We start from the raw sequence: 23,092 nt of genomic DNA, 5'->3' as shown, positions 1-23,092 counted from the left end.
GGATTATACACCATGACCAAATGAGATTAACCCCAGGAAAGAAAGGCTGGTTTAATGATTAAAAATCAATCAACGTAATACAATCATGGAATGAAAGAAAAAACCCACACAATACATCTCAACAGACAGAAGAAAATATTCAACAACAAAATTCAGCAGTTTCCATGATAAAAATACTCAAATTAGGAATAGAAGAGAACCTCCTCAACCTGATGAAGTCTCGTATGAAAACTCACAGCTAACGTCATACTAATGTTAACAGTGAAAGACTGGATGCCTTCACTTTAAGATTAGAAACAAGAGAGGATGTCTCCTCTCACTATTTTATTCAACTCTGCATTGAATTGAAGGTTCTCCTCAGGGCAATTGGGCAAGAAAAAGAAACAAAATAAAAAGACCGGAAAGACAAAAACTATGTCTATTTTCAACAGGGCTTCCCAGGTGGAGCTAGTGGTAAAAACCCCCCTGCCAATGCAGGAGACATAAGAGGCGCAGGTTCGATCTCTGGGTTGGGAAGATCCCCCGGAGGAGCACATGGCAACCCACTCCAGTATTCCTGCCTGAAGAATCCCATAGACAGAGGAGCCTGGCAGGCTATGCTCCACAGGGTTGCAAAGCTGGACACAACTGAAGCGCGACTTAGCGCACACAGCACATTTGCAGCTGACATGATCCTGGATATAGAAAATCCTGAAGGATCCACTTAGAAAAGTACTAGCTAATAAACACGTTCAGCAAGACTGTATATTAAAAGATCAATGCACAAAAATCAACTACATTTCTACACCAGCAATGAGCAATCTAAAAATGAATTTAAGAAAACAGTATCATTTACAATAGCATCAAAAAGGATATAATACTTAGGAATAAATTCTACAAAAATTAAAGACATGTACACTGGAAACTATCAATCACTGTTGAAAGAAACTTAACCAATGAAGGATGACATAAATGAAAGGAACAGAATTGAGTAGTAATTCCTTACATTTAATAACCAACTGATTCTCAACAAAAGTGACCAAGAAAAATCAATGGAGGAAAAATAAAGTTGGGCACCTCCACAAAAATCTGCTGTTCACAGCAGCATTCACCTAAAAGTAGAAACAGCCTAAATGCCCATCAACTGAGGATTGGATAAATAACACATAATGTGTCCATATAATGGATTATTATCTGTCAATAAAAAGGAACAAAGTACTTATACTCACTCTGATATACACCTTATATATAAGCTGTTAAGTGAAAGAGACCAGTCACAAAAGGCCAGATACTGCATGACTCTATTTATATGAAATTTCCAGAACAGGTAAAACCATAAGGACAGGAAGTAGAAAGCAGATGCCCAGGGCTGAGGGAGGGGGAACTGGTGAGCGGCTGCAAAGGGATGTGGGGTTTCTGTTTAGGCTGCTGAAAAGCGCCCTGAAGATGACACAACCGTGAATACACTAAAACCGTGGAACTGTACACTTTAAACGGGTGGATTTTACAGTGTGTGAACTTTATCTCAGTTGTTTTCTTACGTCCAATTCATGTGCAAACCCACTGGTGAACATAATAAATGGTCTCCAAGGGGCCTGGAAGGAATTTAAGAATGCAAGATATCGCCTATGAACACGTGTTTTGCTTTGTATGAAGAGCAATCATATGACTGCTCTATGTTAGGAAAGTATATGACTTTTACTAACACAGCATGGTTAAAAAAATAAACACAAAACAGGAACAGCCAGTTTGAACATCATTAAAATCCCCTCAGTGGTCATGAAATAAACTGCGCACACTTTAGTGTGCTTCCACAGCTGAGCATCACCCACCTCTTTAGATCTGCCTCGCATCCCCATGAACACAAACCCAGCGGGGCCAGACTCTGCCTGCTCACCGCACACCACGCTCACTGCCACCCAACCCTCTACCTTCTGGTCTGTGTCCTCAACAAACTCTGAGCAATTTTCAGCCAATGAACGATCCTTAACCTTCATGATCAAGGATCTGCCTGAAGTCCTGCGCCATCAAAAACACTTTTATCACCTCTCCAGACCACGCGAACAGCAAACCCCCCGGCCCCTCACAAGCCGAGCTACACCTCTAAGACAGCTGCTCACCAACCAGGCACTTTTCATCACCTCGATTCGGCTAACTCACTCTTAAAACAGTTTTTTGTTTTTTTTTAAACAAACAAAAACACCTAGAATTTACTTTTTTCAGCCTCAATTCATTCATTTATACATTTCATCTTATAACCTCCTCACTTTCTAAGGAGATGATGGCTTTCACCCAGGTTCTTAAAAGAAAATAGCCCTTTTGCCAGTGACAGAGCGCCCCCTAGTCGTGGCACAGAGTAACGGCAACGGCAGGAGGAAGCTCGACACACTGCTTCTACAGAAACGAACTGTAGGTTAAAAGAAGTTGTAGAGTCATTTTGCAGGGCAATGCGACTGCTTTATACATGCATCATATCTACCCGATCAGTCTACCACACAAGGCTTACAGGTGTGACTTGTTCTCCGCTCAGTATCATGTATTATTCATCATTTAATATTCACTAAATCAAATTCAATTTCTGATGTGCATTATGTCAATATATTCATATGTAGATGGTTCAACATTCCTTTGATAATCACAGGAGAACATTTTTGAGTTTATTATAAAAATTCAACAGCAGAAGTAAGGATAAAATGAAATCTGGTGATTTACTCACATATAATGGAGCTTGCTGTGGATTAAGTTTCATGACCCAGGACACTGGAACAGAAAAGAGAGAAATAGATGAGAATAAAATTAAAAGTTATCATCAAAAATTTAAAACCCACTGGAAAAGTCCTAGATGTCAAGCAAGGTCACATGAGCAAAATCAGGAGTCTGGGGTTACAGATACCCAGCTTTCCTCAGAGGTTTGGAAACAGAAGTTCAAGGACTGCAGCATGCCTTGTGGCCCAGATTCCATCTTTACAAGTGGGGAGAAAGAAGTTCTGATTGAAAAACAAAGACAAAAGTCTTTGCAGTCATAGGAGATGTTTCAACAACCAACCAACAGGATTTTAAAAGCAGTTACCAAAAAAAGAACAGTGTGTGTGCAAGTTACCCTTTTATATAAGCTCCCAAACTCATAAGATGCTTCCCCCAGTTACCACTAGGGCACTCAGGGCGGAGGGGAGACCACGAGACAGCCCTCTTCCTCTCAGAGGAGGGGCTACAGGTGGCCTCCGTCCACTAGAAGCTGTTGGTCTCCTGAAAATCAGTGGCTGGATTCCCTGTCATTACCCCTCTAAATGAATTCTCACAAAAATCTTAGGAAGAACTTTAGAGAAGACTTACAGCATTATATAATACATTTGTGAATACTGAGAAGCTCACCTTGGTGATTTGACCAGGATTTCATCTAAGCTAAAGTCATCGTAGTCCAGAATTACTTCAGACAGACAAATCTTTTGTTAAATAAACCAATCTCAGAATAAGCTAATCCCATCTTCATAAGAATCAGAGAAGAAGACCCAAGTAATTTCATTCTAATAGATTTTGAGTGTCTTGCTCATAATAGGGGACTGATCAATTACGATCTAGCAGTATTTAAAAAAAAAAAAAAAGTACAGGAACAGCATTCAAGGTGCAAAAAGAAAAAGATAAAATCCCATACTTGGCAAGATGCCAGACCAGATCACAAAAACCTAATAATCAAAATGCCAACAGTGTAAATTAGAAATCAAAGACCAAATTTTAGAATAAAAAGCAACGCCTGAGCAACCGCACATAGCTCAAATAACAGAATCCTCTCAGTATTAAAACTTTTTTACAAATCGGCCAATTTAGTCAGGTTGTGAGTCTAAGAATCAAAGGCTCACCCCAAAAACAGTTAACACACACCTCTAGGGAAAAAGATAAATCATAACCAGATTCCCACGCACAATCATCTCCAACCAGTAGCAGGCCACGGGTTTCATTAACTCTGCTGCAAGACGTGCCCACAGCCAGGTGGCCCCACAGGGACTGACCACCTCCCCTGCCTGCGCCATTTGCCCTCTAGTCCACACCCCCACCCCACCAACACACACACACACAATAACAGACCCGCCAAACCCACACACACATGAACACACACACAATGAGAGACCCGCCCAACACACACACACACACACACGAACACACACACAATAAGAGACCTGCCCAACACACACACGCACACACTAAAGAGACCCGCCAAACACACACACACACACACACAGACCCTCCAAACACACACACGAGGCTTGTTTGTCCTCTAGTCTACATCTCCACCCGCCCAACACACACACACAATAACAGATGCGTCCAACGCGCGCGCGCACACACACACACACACACACACACACACGGCTTAGGGCACTCTTTCCTTCCTGCCAGGCTTCATTTAATGATTCTGTACCCTTTGGTGCTAAAATCACCTGCAAAAATCCACACTGAAAACCAAACTTGAGAAATGGAGCAATAGTGAACTCTTTTAGAAAACCTTTTTCTTTTTTTTTTTTTTTAGGAAACCTTTGTTTTTCTAACCAACAGATTCAAAAAGCAAGCATGGATGATTAAAAAAAAAAACAGGAGAAAAGGAAGACTGAAGACTGAGTACTTTCTCAATGCGTTAAATACCCATTTAACTTAAAATTAAGCACCATGCTCACTAGTCTTTTAATCAGCTTTCTAGGTCCTGTTCAGACTTGCCTGGGACAAAAGACTGAAAGAATCTGTAAATGCACGAACCAAATCCATTTGCTTTAACTGACTTATGAAGTATTGCTGACCATCCCAACAGAAGAAACATCAGTGGAAACCAAAACAAGAAGTAACACCTTGTAACCAGACCTGTAAGGTTTGGAGAAATCTATGGAGACAGACTAGTGACCTACCAGCCTTCCGATGTTTCTTGATTTGCCAGAAGACCCAGAATGACTGCTGTGTACAAGGAACCCAAACAAACTTCTCTGACGTGCCCACTGCACCTGGGCGAAAGGTCTCATGATGCCCTCTGAACTATCTGGAATCGTGGACTCGCCTAAACTTATTTCAAAGCCAGAACCCATACAAGTTGTTCTGATATGAGGATTAAAGAGGGCTGACAAACTGTCTGTCCACCCACACTGGTCAAAGGGACAGTTCATTGTTATGCTGGCAACACAGGCTGCTGGAAGAATAAATCTGTCAGAAGTCATCAAGGTAACGACCCTAGAAGCATCCGATTGCTAAATTCAGACTGCCTTTATGCTTCTTCAATGCTGACAAACCAGGGGAAAGCAAGGACTAACATTTATAGAGCTTTATAGCCAATATCAATAACTTCAGATATGCAGATGACACCACGCTTATGGCAGAAAGTGAAGAGGAACTAAAAAGCCTCTTGATCAAAGTCAAAGAGGAGAGTGAAAAAGTTGGCTGAAAGCTCAACATTCAGAAAACGAAGACCATGGCATCTGGTCCCATCACTTCATGGGAAATAGATGGGGAAACAGTGTCAGACTTTATTTTTGGGGGCTCCAAAGTCACTGCAGATGGTGACTGCAGCCATGAAATTAAAAGATGCTTACTCCTCGGAAGGAAAGTTATGACCAACCTAGATACCACATTCAAAAGCAGAGACATTACTTTGCCAACAAAGGTCCCTCTAGTCAAGGCTATGGTTTTTCCAGTGGTCATGTATGGATGTGAGAGTTGGGCTGTGAAGAGGCTGAGCGCGGAAGAATTGATGCTTTTGAACTGTGGTGCTGGAGAAGACTCTTGAGAGTCCCTTGGACTGCAAGGAGATCCAAGCAGTCCATCCTAAAGGAGACCAGTCCTGGGTGTTCATTGGAAGGACTGATGCCGAGGCTGAAACTCCAATACTTTGGCCACCTCATGCAAAGAGTTGACTCATTGGAAAAGACCCTGATGCTGGGAGGGATTAGGGGCAGGAGGAGAAGGGGACGACAGAGGATGAGATGGCTGGATGGCATCAACGACTCAATGCACATGAGTTTGGGTGAACTCTGAGAGTTGGTGATGGACAGGGAGGCCTGGCATGCTGTGATTCACGGGGTCGCAAAGAGTTGGACAGGACTGAGCAACTGAACTGAACTGAAAACCAGTATCATTTTTTTTTTAATGTGGACCACTTTTAAAGTTTTTATTGAAATTGTTACCATTTTTCTTCTGTTTCATGTTTTGGTTTTTTGGCCACGAGCATGTGGGATTTAAGCTCCCTGACCAAAGATCGAACCCACAACACCCCTGCGATGGAAGGCGAAGTCTTAACCTCTGGACCGCCAGAGAAGTCCCTCCAACACCAATTTTAATCCCCTTTAGCAAAAAATACTATTTTCCCCATTTTTTTCCCATCTCACTGGTTGGGGAGGGGGGTGTTTCCTTTCAATGATTGAATTATTTAATATCGCCATAAGAGGTGGATGAACCTAGAATTCAAGCCCAGTCTGATGTCACCAACCGACCTGCCCTGCCTGCCTCTAGCCCTCATTCTACAGACAGCACAGACTCTCCTCGACTTCATTAATTCAACCATCATTGGGCATCTACAGTGTGCTGGGCACCCTGCTCAAGGCATTGAGAGTACAAACAGAGCTTATCTGAGGACCAACAGAGAGAAAGCACTAGTGAGAGCCACGGGAAAGCATCAGTGAAGAGGGGACAGGCAATGAGCAGGATACAGTTTTAAATACGGGGCTGAGGGAAGGCCTCCTGGGGTGAGTTTTACCCCCACAGCGAGAGAGATTAAGAAAGCAAGTAATACAAATTAATAGATGAAAAGACCCTCAAACTGGTCCTAAAACCGAGAACTCAAGAGTTCTGATGCTAAACCATCAAACACTCGCTATATACAGTGCATCAACTTATTTCACACATTTAAACAGACTTAATTTACTTGAGAACTGTGTTCTTAAAAAGGAGACTACGTAGTACAGGAAGGCAATCTTCTCAGTCAGAGCAAACGCACTTGAAAACCAACCTATACCCCAAGCCCAGTTTGCAGACCACTGGAGTCTTTGCTTTGTCAACAGACTTTTTATCAAGAGGAAAATTAAAAGCACCATGTCTATCCAATCATTTGATCAAGGAATTTTAAGAGAAAATCCTAAAATGTTTTCTGTCTCGGATATCAAACTAGTGAATGACTTCACAAGCACAACACGTGACTGACACTGTGGGGCCAGTAAAGGCTGCACGCCATTTGAAAGAGACCATGAAGAAAAGGAACTATCAAAATGCAAAGATTTAAATGACACAGTGTTAGGTATGTCTACCAACTCTGCCACTCCATAGTAACCTGTTACAGTTCTGGGGAAGTCATAAACTCGGGTGTGTATGAAATAATAGTAATAACAAGCACAGTAAGACTATTTATTCTTCTCACATTTTGAGTTTTATTTCAAAATGCTCCAAGAAAAACCGAACACTTTGCTGCTGTATAAATGGAACATGTTCACTTTATGTCAAAACAGGCTCCCCCAGTTTTAATGCAGCTGTGTCAATCATGCAAATCTACACCCCCTGCCACAACACCCAGATGCAAGAAGTCTCAGGGTGGACATCGAGGCTGCGTCCATGCCCCCTCATTGTGTGCGTGCTCTGTCGTGCCCAACTCTTTGCGACCCTATGGGCTGCAGCCTCCCAGGCTCCTCTGTCCATGGGATTCTCCAGCCAAGAGTACAGGAGTGGGGTTGCTGTGCCCTCCTCCAGGGGACCTTCCCAACCCAGGGATCGAACCCAGGTCTCCCACACTGCCGGCAAGTAGTTTTGTTCCTAGTTTCTTACGGAATCTCCACACTGTTCTCCATAATGGCTGTTATCAATTGACATTCCCACCAACAACGCAAAAGGGTTCCCTTTTCTCCAAACCTTCTCCAGCATTTATTATTTGTAGATTTTTTGGTGAGGGGCTTTCTGACTGGTGTGAGGTGATACCTCATTGTAATTTCGATTTGCATTTCTCTAATAATGAGCAGCCTTGAACTGCAAGGAGATCCAACCAGTCAATCCTAAAGGAAATCAGTCCTGAATATTCATTGGAAGGGTTGATGCTGAAGCTGAAACTCCAATACTTTGGCCACCTGATGCGAAGAACTGATTCACTGGAAAAGACCCCAATGCTGGGAAAGATTAAAGTTGGGAGGAGAAGGGGACAACAGAGGTTGAGATGGTTGGATGGCATCACTGACACGATGGACGTGAGTTTGGGTAGGCTCCAGAAGTTAGAGATGGACAGGGAAGCCTGGCGTGCTGCAGTCCATGGGGTCGCAAAGAGTCGGACACAACTGAGCGACTGAACTGAATAATGAGCAACCTTGAGCATCTTTTCATGTATTATTGGCCATCTATTTGGAGAAATATCTGTTTAGGTCTTCTGCCCATTTGTTGACTGGGCTATTAGTTTTTCTGCTGTTGATCTGCATAAGCTGCTTATATATTCCGGAGATTAACCCTTTGTCAATTGTTTCATTTGCAATTGTTTTCTCCCATTTTGACGGTGGAGCTCAAATCAGGTGCTCTGTGACTACCTAGAGGGGTGTGAGGGAGGTTCAAGAGGGCGGGGACATATGTCTACCTATGGCTGATTCATGCAGCAGAAATCAACACAATAAAAAGCAATTATCCTCCTATTAAAAATATAAAAGAGAGCAAGAAGAAAAAAAAGTCTCAGGGTGCTGCTGATTAGAGAAGCAAAGACTGCTGCAACGATCCCTTCCTGTACTTTAACATACACTAGTATCAGCCTTTTCCTCATAGGATGCAAAGCACAGCCCATCATCAGAATATACCAGCACTGGGCGTGCAGCGCTGACCAAGTTTACCAAAAGTTCTGGAATGTTTTGCACCTCGCTCTACCTGAAAAATGACAGTGCAGAAACTCAGTCACTACACAGGATCACAATAAGCCTGTTTGACTAGTTTACGGGACGGACAGGACAGAAAGCACTTCCAACAAGCAATGTGCCTGAGCAAACAAATGCAAAATCTTACCAGGTAAACCCCCCTGCCCCGAAGAAAAAATACATACCTAAATAAAAATTGGAATCCTTAATAAGCGTCAGCAAACATTTCTGTAAAAAGTCAAACAGTAAATATTTTAAGCTCTGCAGGCACAGGGTTTCTGCTGCCATATGTATGACTGGGTGTGGCCATGTTCCAATAAAACTTTATTTACTAAAAGAGGCAGAAGTCTAGGTTCAGCCAGTGGATCACAGAATGCCAACTCCTGGTCAAAAGCTAAAAAAAAAAAACAACTCAATAATCCAAAGAAACATTATGTCCTCATTCAACAGTTTTATATGTCTCAAAGATATTTTCCATCTTAAAAAAAAAAAAAAGCATGTCTCAATACAGGAAAGGCATAAGTCCCCTGTTACAACAGACCTAGAAAGGAGTAAAAAGACCTGTTTTTTCCCCTCAATGTCAAACTGAATAATCTACCAGCTTTACTAGAGGTCCCTAGAGCTGATAAAAAGCAAAGCAATTAAAACAAGAACGTCTGCACCCATATGTCTGTAAACATAAACCAAACTCACTATCCTTCGGTCACAGTTACACTTTACACTGAAGAAGCCTTTAACAGGTGCTCCTGTTAAAGCCAAATGTTCAAGGAGGGGCAGCGGGCAAGTCACAGGTGCCCCCAACACCACAGCAGGTAATTATACTGAAAACTCTCTTTTCCTAAGGACCAGCTGTCCATGCCTAACAAACTCGGCCTGGTTTTTGCCATTCACAACAGGGAAGCATCTAAATCCACAAAAAAGATGTGCAAACTGCCCCCTAAACACAACCACCCCAGTCTCATTAAGGCAAGGACAGCTGTTTGGGATGCAGCCAGGCATAGATAGAGTATTTCTACCTGCAGGGTATTTCCATGGAAAAGTGTGCTTCAGATGAATTTCCATGGCCAGGGACCTGGCTACGACTGGGCTAGAATAAATCCTTCAAAACCCACAAACATCTGGGTGGGGGTTAACATGGAAATGACAACGCATACTCTGGATTCTTGCAGAACGGTCAACATTCAGGTCTTCCTCAAGGGAAACAACAAGATTCAAAAGACTTTCTCCTTCATTCCTAAGGAGTCTGGGCTGCTGGCTATAAACATATCATGCACTGGCTGAGGGCGGGAGCCAGGAATTCTGAACAACAGAAAAGGAAGCACAGTAAAGGGGTAGATAGGCTTTTCCTGGTGAGGATGTCAAGTTCTACCAAAAAAAAAAAAATACTACACATACCAAGTATATTTTCTGAATAAGGAACTGAGGAAACTTTATGGAAGTCTCGTATATGTCCAAGCTCTTCTGTTTAAAGATTCACTCACTGATTAACTGAGCAGTGAGCTTTAAGCAGTGATGCTCAAACCTCAGGGCACATGATCATCTGTTGGCACGTTCTCAGATAATGCCAATTCTTGCCCAGCGCCTCCCTGCCTACTTCCACCATCAGAGTCCAAATCAAAAAACCTAACCTTGTGATGTTTTCCTTTGAAATCACAGCCCACACTTTTGGAAACAGTGTTGAGACTCAGATCAGGTGTCTGGTTGTCACGGCACAGTGAGCCTTGCTCTATCCCACCCTCTCATGACACGGTGCTTACTACACACCAAGATAAAAGCAAAGCACTAGTCAGAAGAGGGGTGGGAGGGGAAGGGGGTGCCTCGGAGAGGCTGTCAGGACACAGAGTCTAACAGAGGGCAATACTCAACAGGAAAACAAAAGGATACAGCAAACTGAGACAAAAACCCAACAGCCGCACTCATTTGATTTACTCTTTATCAGCGCTGCATTACCCAGTAGGCAGAATGACCCAGAATTTATGGCAAACACACACACACAATCAAAGTAATTATCGTGGAATAAAACAAATCAGAACTTTGTCACAACAGTTTGTCAATTAATTAAAATAAAGAAATTTAATTTAATTTTAAAACTCTGATTTTCTCACATTCATCTTAGAACTTGCTCTAAAATTCATATGGGTAAGCACACCATAGTCTTTAGTGACTGGGGCCTCATTTTCTATATATATGTTTATAACATCTGCCTGGCAGGTAAAGACTTAATAATGGTAGATAATCTCATATTACTGAGCCCTTAAAATAGTCCACGGACAGCTAGATGCTGAGCTTTAGGGACAAATACAGCTTTGCTACCATTCACTTGCTAAGTCATGTCCAACTCTGACTCCATGGACTGCAGCACGTCAGGCTCCTCTGTCCTCCACTATCTCCCAAGGTTAGCTCAAATTCATGTCCACTAGTTAGTGATGCTATCTAACCATCTCATCCTCTGCCACCCTCTTCTCCTTTTGCTTTCAATCTTTCCCAGGATCAGGGTCTTTTCCAATGAGTTGGCTCTTCGCATCAGGTGGCCAAAGTATTTGAGCTTCAGCATCAGTCCTTTCAATGAATAAAGTGAAAGTGAAAGTTGCTCAGTCATGTCCGACCCTTTGCAACTCCTATGGGCTATACAGTCCATGGAATTCTCCAGGTCAGAATACTGGAATAGGCCGCCTTTCATTTCTCCAGGAGATCTTCCCAACCCAGGGATCTAACCCAGGTCTCCCGCAATGCCGGTGGATCCTTTACCAACTGAGTCACAAGGGAAGCCCAAGAATACTGGAGTGGGTAGCCTATCCCTTCTGCAGCGATCTTTCTGATCCAGAAATCGAACTGGGGTCTCCTGCATCGCAGGCAAATTCTTTACCAACTGAGCTATCAGGCAGGGCTAATTTCTTTTAGGATTGACTGGTTTGATCTCTTTGCTGTCCAAGGGAGTCTCAAGAGTATTCTCCAGCACAATTCAAAAGCATCAATTCTTCAGTACTCAGCCTTCTTTATGGTCCAACTGTCATATCCATGCATGGCTACTGGAAAAACCATAGCTTTGACTATATGGACTTTGGTCAGCAAAGCAATGTCTCTACTTTTTAATACACTGTCTAGGTTTGTCATAGCTTTCCTACCAAGGAGCAAGTATCATTTAATTTCATGGCTGCAGTCACTGTCCACAGTGATTTTGGAGCCCAAGAAAATAAAGTCTGTCACTGTTTCCATTGTTTCCCCATCTATTTGCCATGAAATGATGGGACCAGATGCCATGATCTTCGTTTTCTGAATGCTGAGTTTTAAGCCAGCCTTTTCACTATCCTCTTTCACCTTCATCAAGAGGCTCTTTAGTTCCTCTTCACTTTCTGCCACTAGACTGATATCATCTGTATATCTGAGGTTGTTAATATCTCTCCCAGCAATCTTGATTCCAGTTTGTGATTCACCTAGCTAGGCATTTCACATGATGTACTCTGCATAGAAGTTAAATAAGCAGGGTGACAATATACAGCCTTATTGTACTCTTTCCTAATTGTGAGCCAGTCCATTGTAGCTTCTTGTTCTGCATACAGGATGTTCAGGTAGACAGGTAAGATGGTCTGGTACTCTCATCTCTTTAAGAATTCTCCACAGTTTGTTGTGATCCACACAGTCAAAGACTTTAACATAATCAATGAGGCAGAGGTTTTTCTGGAACTCCCTTGCTTTCTCCATGATCCAACAATGTTGGCAATTTGATCTCTGGTTCCTCTGCCTCTTCAAAACCGAGCTTGTGTATCTGGAAGTCCTCAGTTCACATACTTCTGAAATCTAGCTTGAAGGATTCTGAACATATCATGTGACATAAGCACAACGGTATGGTACCTTGAACATTCTTTGGTATTGCCCTTCTTTGAGATTGGAATGAAAAGTGACCTTTTCTAGTCCTGTGGCCACTGCTGAGTTTTCCAAATTTGTTGGCATACTGCGTGCAGTACTTTAACAGCATCATCTTTTAGGGTTTTAAATAACTCAGCTGGAATTACTGAGTAGCCTACTGGACACCTTCCAACCTGGGCTCACCTTCCAGGATCATATTTTTTTATAGTCCATGGGGCAAGAATATTGGGGTGACTGGCCAATAATACCTGCTCCAGTGGACCGTGTTTTGTCAGAACTCTTCACTAGGAGCCGTCTGTCTTGGGTGGCCCTGCACAGCATGACTCAAAGCTTCACTGAGTTGCACAAGCCCCTTCGCCACGACAAGGCTGCAATCCATGATAGGGAAATAACACATGGCCCCTACCAGTATCACAAGTGACACACACACTTAAATACTTAATTTACAGTACATTATGATTAGTGCAATAAAAACTTTACAAGGATCAGGAAGGAGCTATAAACCCTCTAGAAGGTGGAGCCCAGACATAGCTTATTGTAGAAGGCCAATGCTGCTGCTGCTAAGTCGCTTCAGTCAATGCTAGGGAAGGTTTAACTAAGTAGACACAGCAGGAGATGTGTAACACAGAAAGGAAAGAAAACAAGAACAGAATAGCCAAAGACAAGACAGCGCAGTTAGTTCTTTACAACTATGCAGAAGAATGAGAAGAGCAAGCAGGAGGTGAGGGAAGAAGTCAGGAGAGACACTTGTGTAAATTCACATGCCTCCAAGTTGCCGAGGAAGGAAGACAGAAGAAAATACACAAACCACTGTGACACAGTGCTAGCCCAAAGAAATGACGGCCGTACGATGACACGGCATCAACAAATCTCTGCTTTTTTATTACTATCATTTTCTTGGTTTTGCTTTGTCTTCTGTTTTTTTTAAGCTCAGCTCAAATGTCTGATCATTCACAACTCAGGTTCAAAGACTCATAAAAAGTACCACTGGAAGGTAATCTCCTGTAGCCTAAATTCAAACCCTGAGAGTCCACGTATCTGCTGTGGGTTACAACCAGGAAGGCCAGGCTAGAACCCCACAGTGGCTTCCCCGAGGTGCAGCAGGCAAAGACCGGCTTTCCAATCAATGTCCAGGGGCCCTGGGATCCTCACCCCAAAACCGAGCCAAACCCTGTGAGCCATGAACTCTATAATTAGAAGGGGTCCCAGAGCAGCCCTCATCACCTCCTTCCCCAGGCAGGAATCACTGCCAGTCTGCCTGTCTCTGCTTGTAGACCTGAGCGCCGGGCTTTATCACCTTGAGAAAATCTCTCCATGCTCCATGTGCGGCTCTGACTCAACCTTCCTAAAATGCTGCTTTCACTCTGCAGCTTCCTCTCTGCCTACACAGTGGTAAGCCATCTCTTACCTCCTAGAAGGTTCTCTGGGGGCACCAGCCTCTTCTCTTTAGGAAGTTCCAGGCAACGGTGCTAAGATCTGCAGGCCTCATAAAAAGGAGCACTGCGTGCATGCTCAGTTGTGTCCGACTTTTTGTGACCTCATGGACTGTAGCCCCTCAGGCTCCTCTGTCCACGGGATTTTCCAGGCAAGAACACTGGAGTGGGCTGCCATTCCCTTCTCTAGGGGATCTTCCCGATCCAGGGATCTCCCGAGTCTCCTGCATTGGCAGGCAGATTCTTTATCACTGAGCTACCAAGAAAGGGAGAGAAAAGCCTAAAAACAGGAAGTGATCACAGTTTGGGGAGTACATTTAACCCATGTTTGTTCTTCTAAAGGGGGAGCCCTGAACCCGAGGGATCAGGCCCAGATGCCACATCCGCACACACACGCGGGCCACTTGGGACGGGCAGCTGCCAAATGGGAGGTTAATAAGCTCGGCACATTTCCTCTGCAAAAAATTCAGCATCATATTTATTTTCCCCCGTCTTTCTATAAGCCACTTGGATGAATAATAAAGATATTAAAGGAACAGATGGCTGAAAAGTGCCCATCTAGATTGGGAAGACAACCTTCTAGCATTTAAGGATTCTTTAGCAGCCCCTACTAGAATACTGTATACTTTTGTCCACCTGATGCGAACAGGTAACTCAATGGAAAAGACCCTGATGCTGGGAAAGAGTGAAGGCAGGAGAGGGGGGCGACAGAGGATGTGATGGTTGGATGGCATCACCGATTTAATGGACATGAACTTGGGCAAACTCCATGAGATGGTGAGGGACAGGGGAGCCTGGCATGCTGCAGTCCATGGGGTCACGAAGAGTTGGACCTGACATGGCGACTGAACAACAAAAACAACTAAAATACTGCAGGAATAAAAATGAGAAAGGCAATACAATTCAGAGGAGGACACGGAGTTGGATTTGAGCTGTACAGCTCTTACACTTCTGGCTGCACTGCCTCCAACAAGCTATTTAACTGCCAAGCTTTAGTCTCATGTGTAAAATGGGGAAACCTAAGAATAAAAGACGCATATGAAATGTTTACCGATACTAAGCAATGAGAAAATACTCAATAAATTACGTTCCTATCGTTACTGCCTGGCACGAGTTACGTCTTTAGTCTTCTCAGCATTAATCTCACATCACGTTCAAGGAGCACTTCTCTTGGACCATCCTAATTGCCGTGCTGACCCTGAATTCTAAATGAAGGGTACTGATGAGAGAAATGGGAACCCCAAAAGACACCGCACTCTATTAAATATGCCCTTCATCCCCGGTGACCTCGAGAGGTCATCCAGGCTCCCCCAGAGACCCACCCTGACTTCTCCAAATACTGTTCGGTGCACTATCTGTACCGCCTTATTGAGCGCTGCTCTCCCCCCACAGCAGCCCTGCAGCTCCCACCCCCCCTCCGCATGCTCCACCCTCGGCCCAGCACTCACTCTTCTGGCTCAAGATAATGCCCTCCGCCCTGCTGATTACTGCTGATAGGCTAATCCACACAGTCAGCAGTAAGTCACACACTGGTATTCTCCCCCTTTATTCCATGCCTGCCTTTTCCCCTCGGCTTGTTTATGCTGGCCTGCCACACAGCAGAGTCCTCTGGAGCACTCCTCCTCCATACCACCACGGCTCCCGACAGCATCTGGCACAGTACTGAGCACCCAGTAAATACTAAAGAGACGCCTGACTGACATGACCATCACAGACAGACGAATGAGCTTCCCCATACCATTTGATGGCCAAGGGTCCACAGCATGTAAGAACAAAAATCAATCTTCCCCAAAATATCTGAAAGTCCCAGAAGGCTTACCTAGTAGCTCATTATGAAATCCAGCCTGGTTCAACTTGCTCAGTTGGCCGGAGAGGTAACAGAGACCAGAGAAGGGGGGAGTGAGCATCAGCTAACTAAATAAGAACCTCAAAGCCAAGGGGAGGGCAGAAGGCAGCGCTCCACGGTGATTGGTACCTTCGGGAAGAGGAACACTCACACATGTTATTTCAATGCTCCCTTGGTGTTTAACACAGGCCTGTGGTTTCCTGCAAAAATGGTTTCTGCTGCTTTGCAGAGACCTACACCGAGGAGAGAGCTCCGAAGGGCTATTCCACAGGTGAGAATCCAGCCACCAGCTGCATCCTGTTACCCAAAGGAAACGGAACTGTGAGCTGCCAGGACGCCCAGATAGAGGAGAGCAAGACCGTAAATTCAGGAGTGCTGACAATCTTATCACTATGGTAATAAGAATAAACTTTAAATTTAGAAAACTTCGCACACACACACAGCTGGGTTTTATGTAAATTAACCTCAGCAGGGGTTAAAAGAGACATCCTGTAAAGAGACTGCCAAGTTCAGGCCTTTCTACTTCCTTCATCCTCCCCAACCTGTATCATCCAAAAAGCAAGCAATCCAATGGGCCAAACCAGTTATAAACTACTTGGAAAGACTAAATCCAGGCCAGCGGGCGCGCACACAAATGCAGACATTACTAAGCTGGAGGACCTCACCTGGACAAATCCCAAGGCCTGGAGTGGCTACTTGGTTAGAAATCATTTCACAGTGACCCGCAGACCGCCTTCTTGGTCACGGTGCGTGACAAAAGAACTATCGGATCATCCCCACAAGGGGCAGGCAGAAGAGTGTATCAGAAGCAGATGCTAAGGATGTCAACGTTAGCTTTTAAATTGTTCAAATGGCTCTCATACGGCGAGGATAAATAACTGCCTTCAATATTATGATTCTCCAGTAGTAGGTCTTCAAATAATGGTATTTGAGAATAATGGTATTTGAAAACACACCGTTTGTTTGTTTAACCATCGCAAAATGGGAGGGAAGGTTTCTGAATTTTATAGAGTCAAAGAAACTCCAATACTTTTCAGCAGCCCACTAGTGGGTTTCGGAGAAGGCAATGGCACCCCACTCCAGTACTTTTGCCCAAAGTCCCATGGATGGAGGGGCCTGGTGGGCTGCAGTCCATGGTGTCGCCAAGAGTCGGACACGACTGAGCGACTTCACTTTCACTTTTCACTTTCATGCATTGGAGAAGGAAATGGCAACCCACTCCAGTGTTCTTGCCTGGAGAATCCCAGGGACGGGGGAGCCTGGTGGGCTGCCGTGTATGGGGTCACTCAGAGTCGGGCACGACTGAAGTGACTTAGCAGCAGTAGCAGCAGTGGGTTTAAAAAAAAAAAATCACTCTATTAACTTAAGTGAAGACTTTCATTTTTAAAGGAGAATTTCTATTCATAAAATATCCCTTGGGGAGTCATTTTGTTTTTATATCATACAATGAGCAGAGAGTAATTTTTTTTTAATTACTGATAAACTTAGTTTAGGAAGAAACAACTAGGGCCAGTCAACTAAAAGCACATGAAAATTATCACCCCTCCTTCTAACAATCTGGAAGCCACATGGAACCATAACATACTGTAGAACCTGTGATAACTTGATCAGCAGTTTCAGCAGAGAATTCAGCTACTTGAAGACCAACACGTACCCACGTTCTGACAATCCCGGCCCTGTCACTCTATGGGAAGGTCTCTCTCAGTGATCTCTCCCCAAGTCACACTCAAGGTGAGTGTAACACTGCACTCTCGGGGTCCACAATAGAGGAGGAAGTGCCTATGCATTTTGAAAATGGTGCTTTAAAAGAATTGTGTCTAATTCTGTTCGGATGTTAATAAAGCCAACTCACTTTCAATTTGGACACACAGCGTCACAAAACAAACACAGGTGTTTGACAACTAAGGTAAAGAATTGGTAAGAGGAGATCTCGGCTGAACTGAAAATCAATGACAACGTGCTCTGCAAATTCTCCTCACTTGATCAGTTCACTGAAAACGGTTTAATGCTAATGATTTCAAATGTTAATTGCCCGGCTAAATTTAGGTGATATTACACTTGTTCTGGAATTAGAAATAACAGGGCTAAGAGAAACTTCCGAGATTACTCCCTGAATCTCGAGTTTTCTGAATTCCTCTTAAAAGGAAACTCGTAGAGGATCACATATATTAATAACTTACACAATAAGAAATGGAAAATTAATTTCCCCACTTGAACTAAGTTAAAAAAGAAAACCGTTGCTTTAAAACATTTAGCATTTCTAGCTATGTGTGGAGGCAAGTGGCGCATAACAGAATGCATGACAATGAATTGATGCTTCTAGCTAATGTACAAAAAGACAGTACCGCTATGCACTGTGAAACTTCAAATACTTAATATATTTAGAATGTACAAAAAACAGCTAGAGAAAGTCAAGCTCTACTACACAGTACCCTTTCCTCTACATTTCAGAATACAATGTGTGTGTGTGTGTGTGTGTGTGTGTGTGTGTGTGTGTGTTTCATACAATCAATATTATCACAGAATGACCCAAATGCTAATAGTCTGATCACCATCAATGCTTCACTTGGCTGCTTTTCCTGAAAATCTTTACAATCAAAAGGTAAATTAACATGGAGGAAAAAGAGTAAAAGGCTGCCTGACGTACTGTCCCAAAAGTAAAACTGTGGCTTTGCAGGTTTTGTTAAGTGGGAGTGGGGTGGGGTAGGTGAGCAGGTCCCTGTACAGGTGTCAAGGGCCCAGCCTGTCCAGAAGCCACTCTGATGTGGAAGGGATGGCGAAGACGGACAGAAAGGATGCCAGACAGAAGGCATGGGAAAGGCACCGAGAGGAAAGAGTTCACGCCAACAAGAATGTGAGTGTACTCTAGACAAGGGACTGTGGACAGAGCAACAAACTATAAACAGTCCAAATAAACGTGCCTGAGAGCTGAGATCTTTGACTTTCTGACTCTCCGCATAAATTACACAGGCCCCCGGGGGCCCCACCCCACTGCAGCAACAGCGGGCTTGGTGCTGGATCTGTCGCGGTGAGAAGACGGACAAGGACTCTGCTCCGAAAGACTCAACAGCCGCGGCTGCTGCAAAGACCCCGGGGGGCAGGGAGAAGAGGTAACACCTTAAACACCCCGCCCCCGATGAATACAAGGACTGAGCTGACAGAGTAACAGGGCCCCCAGGGGAGGGCACTGAGGTCAGTCAAACGTGGGCAGCTTTTCTGTACAGTGGTGACGGAACAGGTGCTCTCTCTACATACACCGTCCTTCACAGGCACGAACCCAGCCAGCACCCCTGGCTCCGGACACCCACCGAGAAAGCCATGCAAGGTGAAGGCAACTGCAAAGCAGAACCCTGACTCCTTACTTGCAGCAACAGCAGAATCTCTGAGACATGGAGGCCGCTCGACTAACCACCTGTTTGGAAGCTTAGAGTTGAAACCTCAGTTGGTGCCGCCTCTCCCTCTAAGTGACTTGAATAAAATGAAAAGGGTGATTTCAACCAGCAAACTTGGGCCAGGAACAGCTGACTCTGTGGCAGAGCAGGAAGTAAGATGGTGAAAACCGCAAGATAGCGGTCTCAGCCCCTGCCCCTTGAGGTAGAAGCTCATAGGTCGATTTTTTTTTCCAGAGTTTTAAAAATATATTCCTGGTTCCTCTTTCTTCCCCTCTGTTCCCCTGCCCAAGTGCTGGTACAATCAAACTGAAGATGGCATTTCTAAAATAACCTTCAGAGGCTTTTAAACAGAACGCAATGGCCGCGGGACCTACTGCAGGCTCAGCAGGGATGAAGGCTGAGGCTGGCTCTGGGCTCTGACCCTCATCTCCCTCGTCCTGTGCGCCTCCCTCTCCAGTTGGACACACGACGTATCTATGGAGAGACCTAGTCATTTTCTAGCTCATGTGTTTCTACAGAAATAGAAACACTAAATGTTCAGAGAACAGAGTAAAGGAATTATCAACTAGCTCCAATTATACCAACTGACCTCATCCTCTCGTTACAAGCTGCTTCCTGGCATCTGAAATCCACTTCTGAAATTCAACCAAGGGCGTTTGAAAAGAAAAATACTCCTTCCTCCCCCGTTCTCTCTCTCTGAAGAGTATGCTGGGAATAACACTGGAGCACGCACTGGCTTGCCGAATTCACACTCATCGAAAGCACGCAGTGTGTCTGTCCCTCACTGACAGGTACCACACGGTTCTCCCACTTCATTCCTCAACGGGTGTTCTTGTTGGCTCACCCAAAAGGCAAACCCCATAAATTCTACATTCCTGACACCCTACAGCTTAACAACTATGCAGAGCTAACTGCCATCACCATCATCTTTACTGGCGCTTAACGAAGAGTTTCTAACTGCGTCAAGCACCTACAAATCCTCACATTAATCCACTTCACAAGTGAAGAGATCCATGTCTCTTTAACACATCGTAACTTCATGAATAGAAACACTGGGTACCTTAGGTCTACAAGCAAGGAGGCAGAAAGGTGATTTTGTGAGCTGGGGACTAAACCCCGTGAGAATGAGAAGAATTTAAACGGAAAATGCTTGGTGGTAGAAGCAGTGCCTCACCAATAAAAGACTGATGGGAGAGGAAGAAGGCAAAGACATACTTGTTCAGCTTCTCTGTAACTAATTCATCTGTTTCATCTCCCGCAAAACTCAACCGTTTTCGACTACTTTATAGACGTGCCTTATTCTGTTTTCCCACAGGAGTAGGTAATGGCCTACAGGAAAAGTCAGCTTCGCAATCACCCAACAAGTAATGCAACTCAACAGACCAACATGTTCCTACCCACCTCCAAATGGAAATGTTTACAAGCTTGAGAATCGGTGGGGAATGGACAAACTCCCTTTTACACAAACACAGGCTAACATCCGCCAGCTAAAATCTGTTGGCCCCCAAAATTCAGCTCCTGTTACGTAAGCAACAGGAACTTCTGAGAATGTTTTCCCTGAAATGCAACAAAACTCTGATAAAGCAAATAATCAAGCTTCAAAACCAACGCCCAGGCTTCAAGAGAATGAACAGGAAGTCTTTCCCATTCGAAACTGCAGTCCCAGTGAAGAGCCCCATTTCTGCTGGTACGATACTAAGTCCTACAAGCCATAAGTACCAGTGAGAACCATACCATCCATACCATCCATACCTGGCGCATACACTGACTTTTCATACATCTGATTAGCAGTCTTGAAGTCTGCTACTCAAGTGAACACAAAATTAAAACACAAAGCAGTTAAAAGCAAAATGGACAGACCAGAGACAGGCTCTGCGACCTTCCATTACAGACCTTGATGCCTATCCCAGGTCAGAGCAAGGAGCAAGTCAAGAATGCAGCCACCCACAGAATACTTCCCCACCCAGTCCAAGAGAAAAAAAAGAACACCAAAGGGCTGGGGAATCTAAAAACTCAGTTATGAAATCTCCAAGGAGACACTCCTTATGGGCTAACAGCCTGAGGCCTGGAGCTTTAACAAACACAACGAAACACCCCACTCAGGGCCAGCATCAGCTGCACTTATGAAGACAAGCTCTGCCCTTCAAGGAGTCAGGTCAAAACAGACAGGAAGCAAGGAAAACATTTTTTAAATCTTACAGAGCAAATCAACCTATTTATTTCACTTTCAAAAATCTGAAGTCTTGAGTTAGGCTTCCAGTCCCTCTTTAAAAGATATATACTATGGAAAGTTAACTGCAGATGACTGAAAAAGAGTGTCACTATTTAAAAAGTTGACAAAAAAATAAAAGCCAATTACCCTATATTAGATCACTGCGCCTGCGTGTATACATGCTCAGTGGCTTCAGTGTCTTGACTCTATGCAACCTCACCTTACTAACCCCCTTACCTAAGCTATCCAATTCCTTTCTCGATCACCTCCCTTCTCAAAGACCTTTCCTTGCTCACTTCCTCTCACAAAAGTGGAAGTGAGCATGTTAGCAGCTCACTCGAGTCTGACTCTGCAACTCCATCAACTGTGGCCCACCAGGCTCCTCTGTGGGCTACAAGTTTTGCTTGGAATTCTCCAAGCAAAAATACTGGAGCAGGTTGCCATTTCCTCCTCCACCGGATCTTCCCGACCCAGGGATCGGACCCGTGTCTCTGAATCTCCTGCACTGCAGCCAGATTCATTACTAAGGCACCAGGGAAGATGTGCTCCTGGATAAGCAATTGTAACTGACTAAAATACAAAAGCTACCGTTTCAAGGCACTGGAAGGAGATAAAAGCAGACAGAAAGCTGAAGAAAGAGAAAAGCCCTGAGTCAAAGATTCACTTTTACTTTGCTTTTCAATGATGGTTACTTCCTAGATCCCTTAAGACAGTAGACAGAACTAGAGCAGAAAGCTGCATTCTTAAAATCTGCATATAAGCTTTCCCCAAATCCTTGGTAGACCCCTGAATTGTACATATACTGAGTCGCAAGATTTCCGGCAAAAAGCAAATCTCTGAGGCTGAAAGAACTGAGCAGAGATCAAATTAAAGTAGGAGTTTAAGTCCAATTCAATTAGCTGCCTGCCAGAACAAGTTAACACTTTTAAGAAGATAAAAAACAGAGAAGTCTCTAAACATATCATCCAGAATGTGTAATATACAATAAAAAATTACTAGATATGTGCAATCACATATCACATTTAACATCTTGCTGGATACCTCATTAATAAATGAATTAGATAAAATCTTCAACACATGTTCATTTCATATTTGACTTAGATTCATAGCTTTACCTCTAAGAAGCCAAAGACAATATCCACAAATCATATATCTGATAAAGTACTCACATCCAGGATTTCTAAGGAACTCTTCCAACTCAATATTAAGAGCCCAACTAAAAATGGCCCTTTTTCACTAAAGAAGATACATGAATGGCTAGGAGGCACATGAAAACATGCTCAATATCATTAGTCATCAGGGAACAGGAAAATTAAAACTACCATGAGCAGCACATCTACCAGAATCACCCCATTTCTATTATAGAACTTGAATTCTTAGCTAAGATGTATCACAAAGAAAACTGGCCCAGATGACATCAGTGACATGTACAAAAAGATAAGCAAACAAAAAAAAAAAGACATCAATATCAAAAAGTGGAGGGGTGTGTGGGGGTTTTCTAACTTCCTTTACTTACA

General features: G+C 43.8%; 1 protein-coding gene across 10 annotated transcripts in view; it reads right to left on the bottom strand.

Annotated features, from left to right (window-relative positions):
- The window catches only part of AKAP13 (A kinase (PRKA) anchor protein 13), a 322,135-nt gene that overhangs the window by 229,420 nt on the left and 69,623 nt on the right, over positions 1-23,092 (bottom strand). For 5 of the 10 annotated variants that reach the window (XM_010832161.1, XM_010832162.1, XM_010832164.1 and 2 more), the window contains exons 1-2: positions 15,945-17,039; positions 2,696-2,739 (exon numbers count right to left, since the gene is read on the bottom strand). In XM_010832161.1, the coding sequence (XP_010830463.1) occupies positions 2,696-2,739; positions 15,945-16,032 (132 nt within the window). In that variant the 5' untranslated portion in view covers positions 16,033-17,039. Of the gene's footprint in view, positions 1-2,695; positions 2,740-9,010; positions 9,054-15,944; positions 17,040-19,279; positions 21,942-23,092 lie in introns of those variants that run through there. The other 5 variants (XM_010832168.1, XM_010832169.1, XM_010832166.1 and 2 more) reach the window with 5 other exon arrangements.

This window comes from Bison bison, unplaced genomic scaffold (genome assembly GCF_000754665.1).
Source record: "Bison bison bison isolate TAMUID 2011002044 unplaced genomic scaffold, Bison_UMD1.0 scf7180017860443, whole genome shotgun sequence".
NCBI lineage: Eukaryota > Metazoa > Chordata > Mammalia > Artiodactyla > Bovidae > Bison > Bison bison.
Note: the sequence above shows the minus strand (reverse complement) of the source record. Positions and strands in the feature narration are given on the sequence as shown.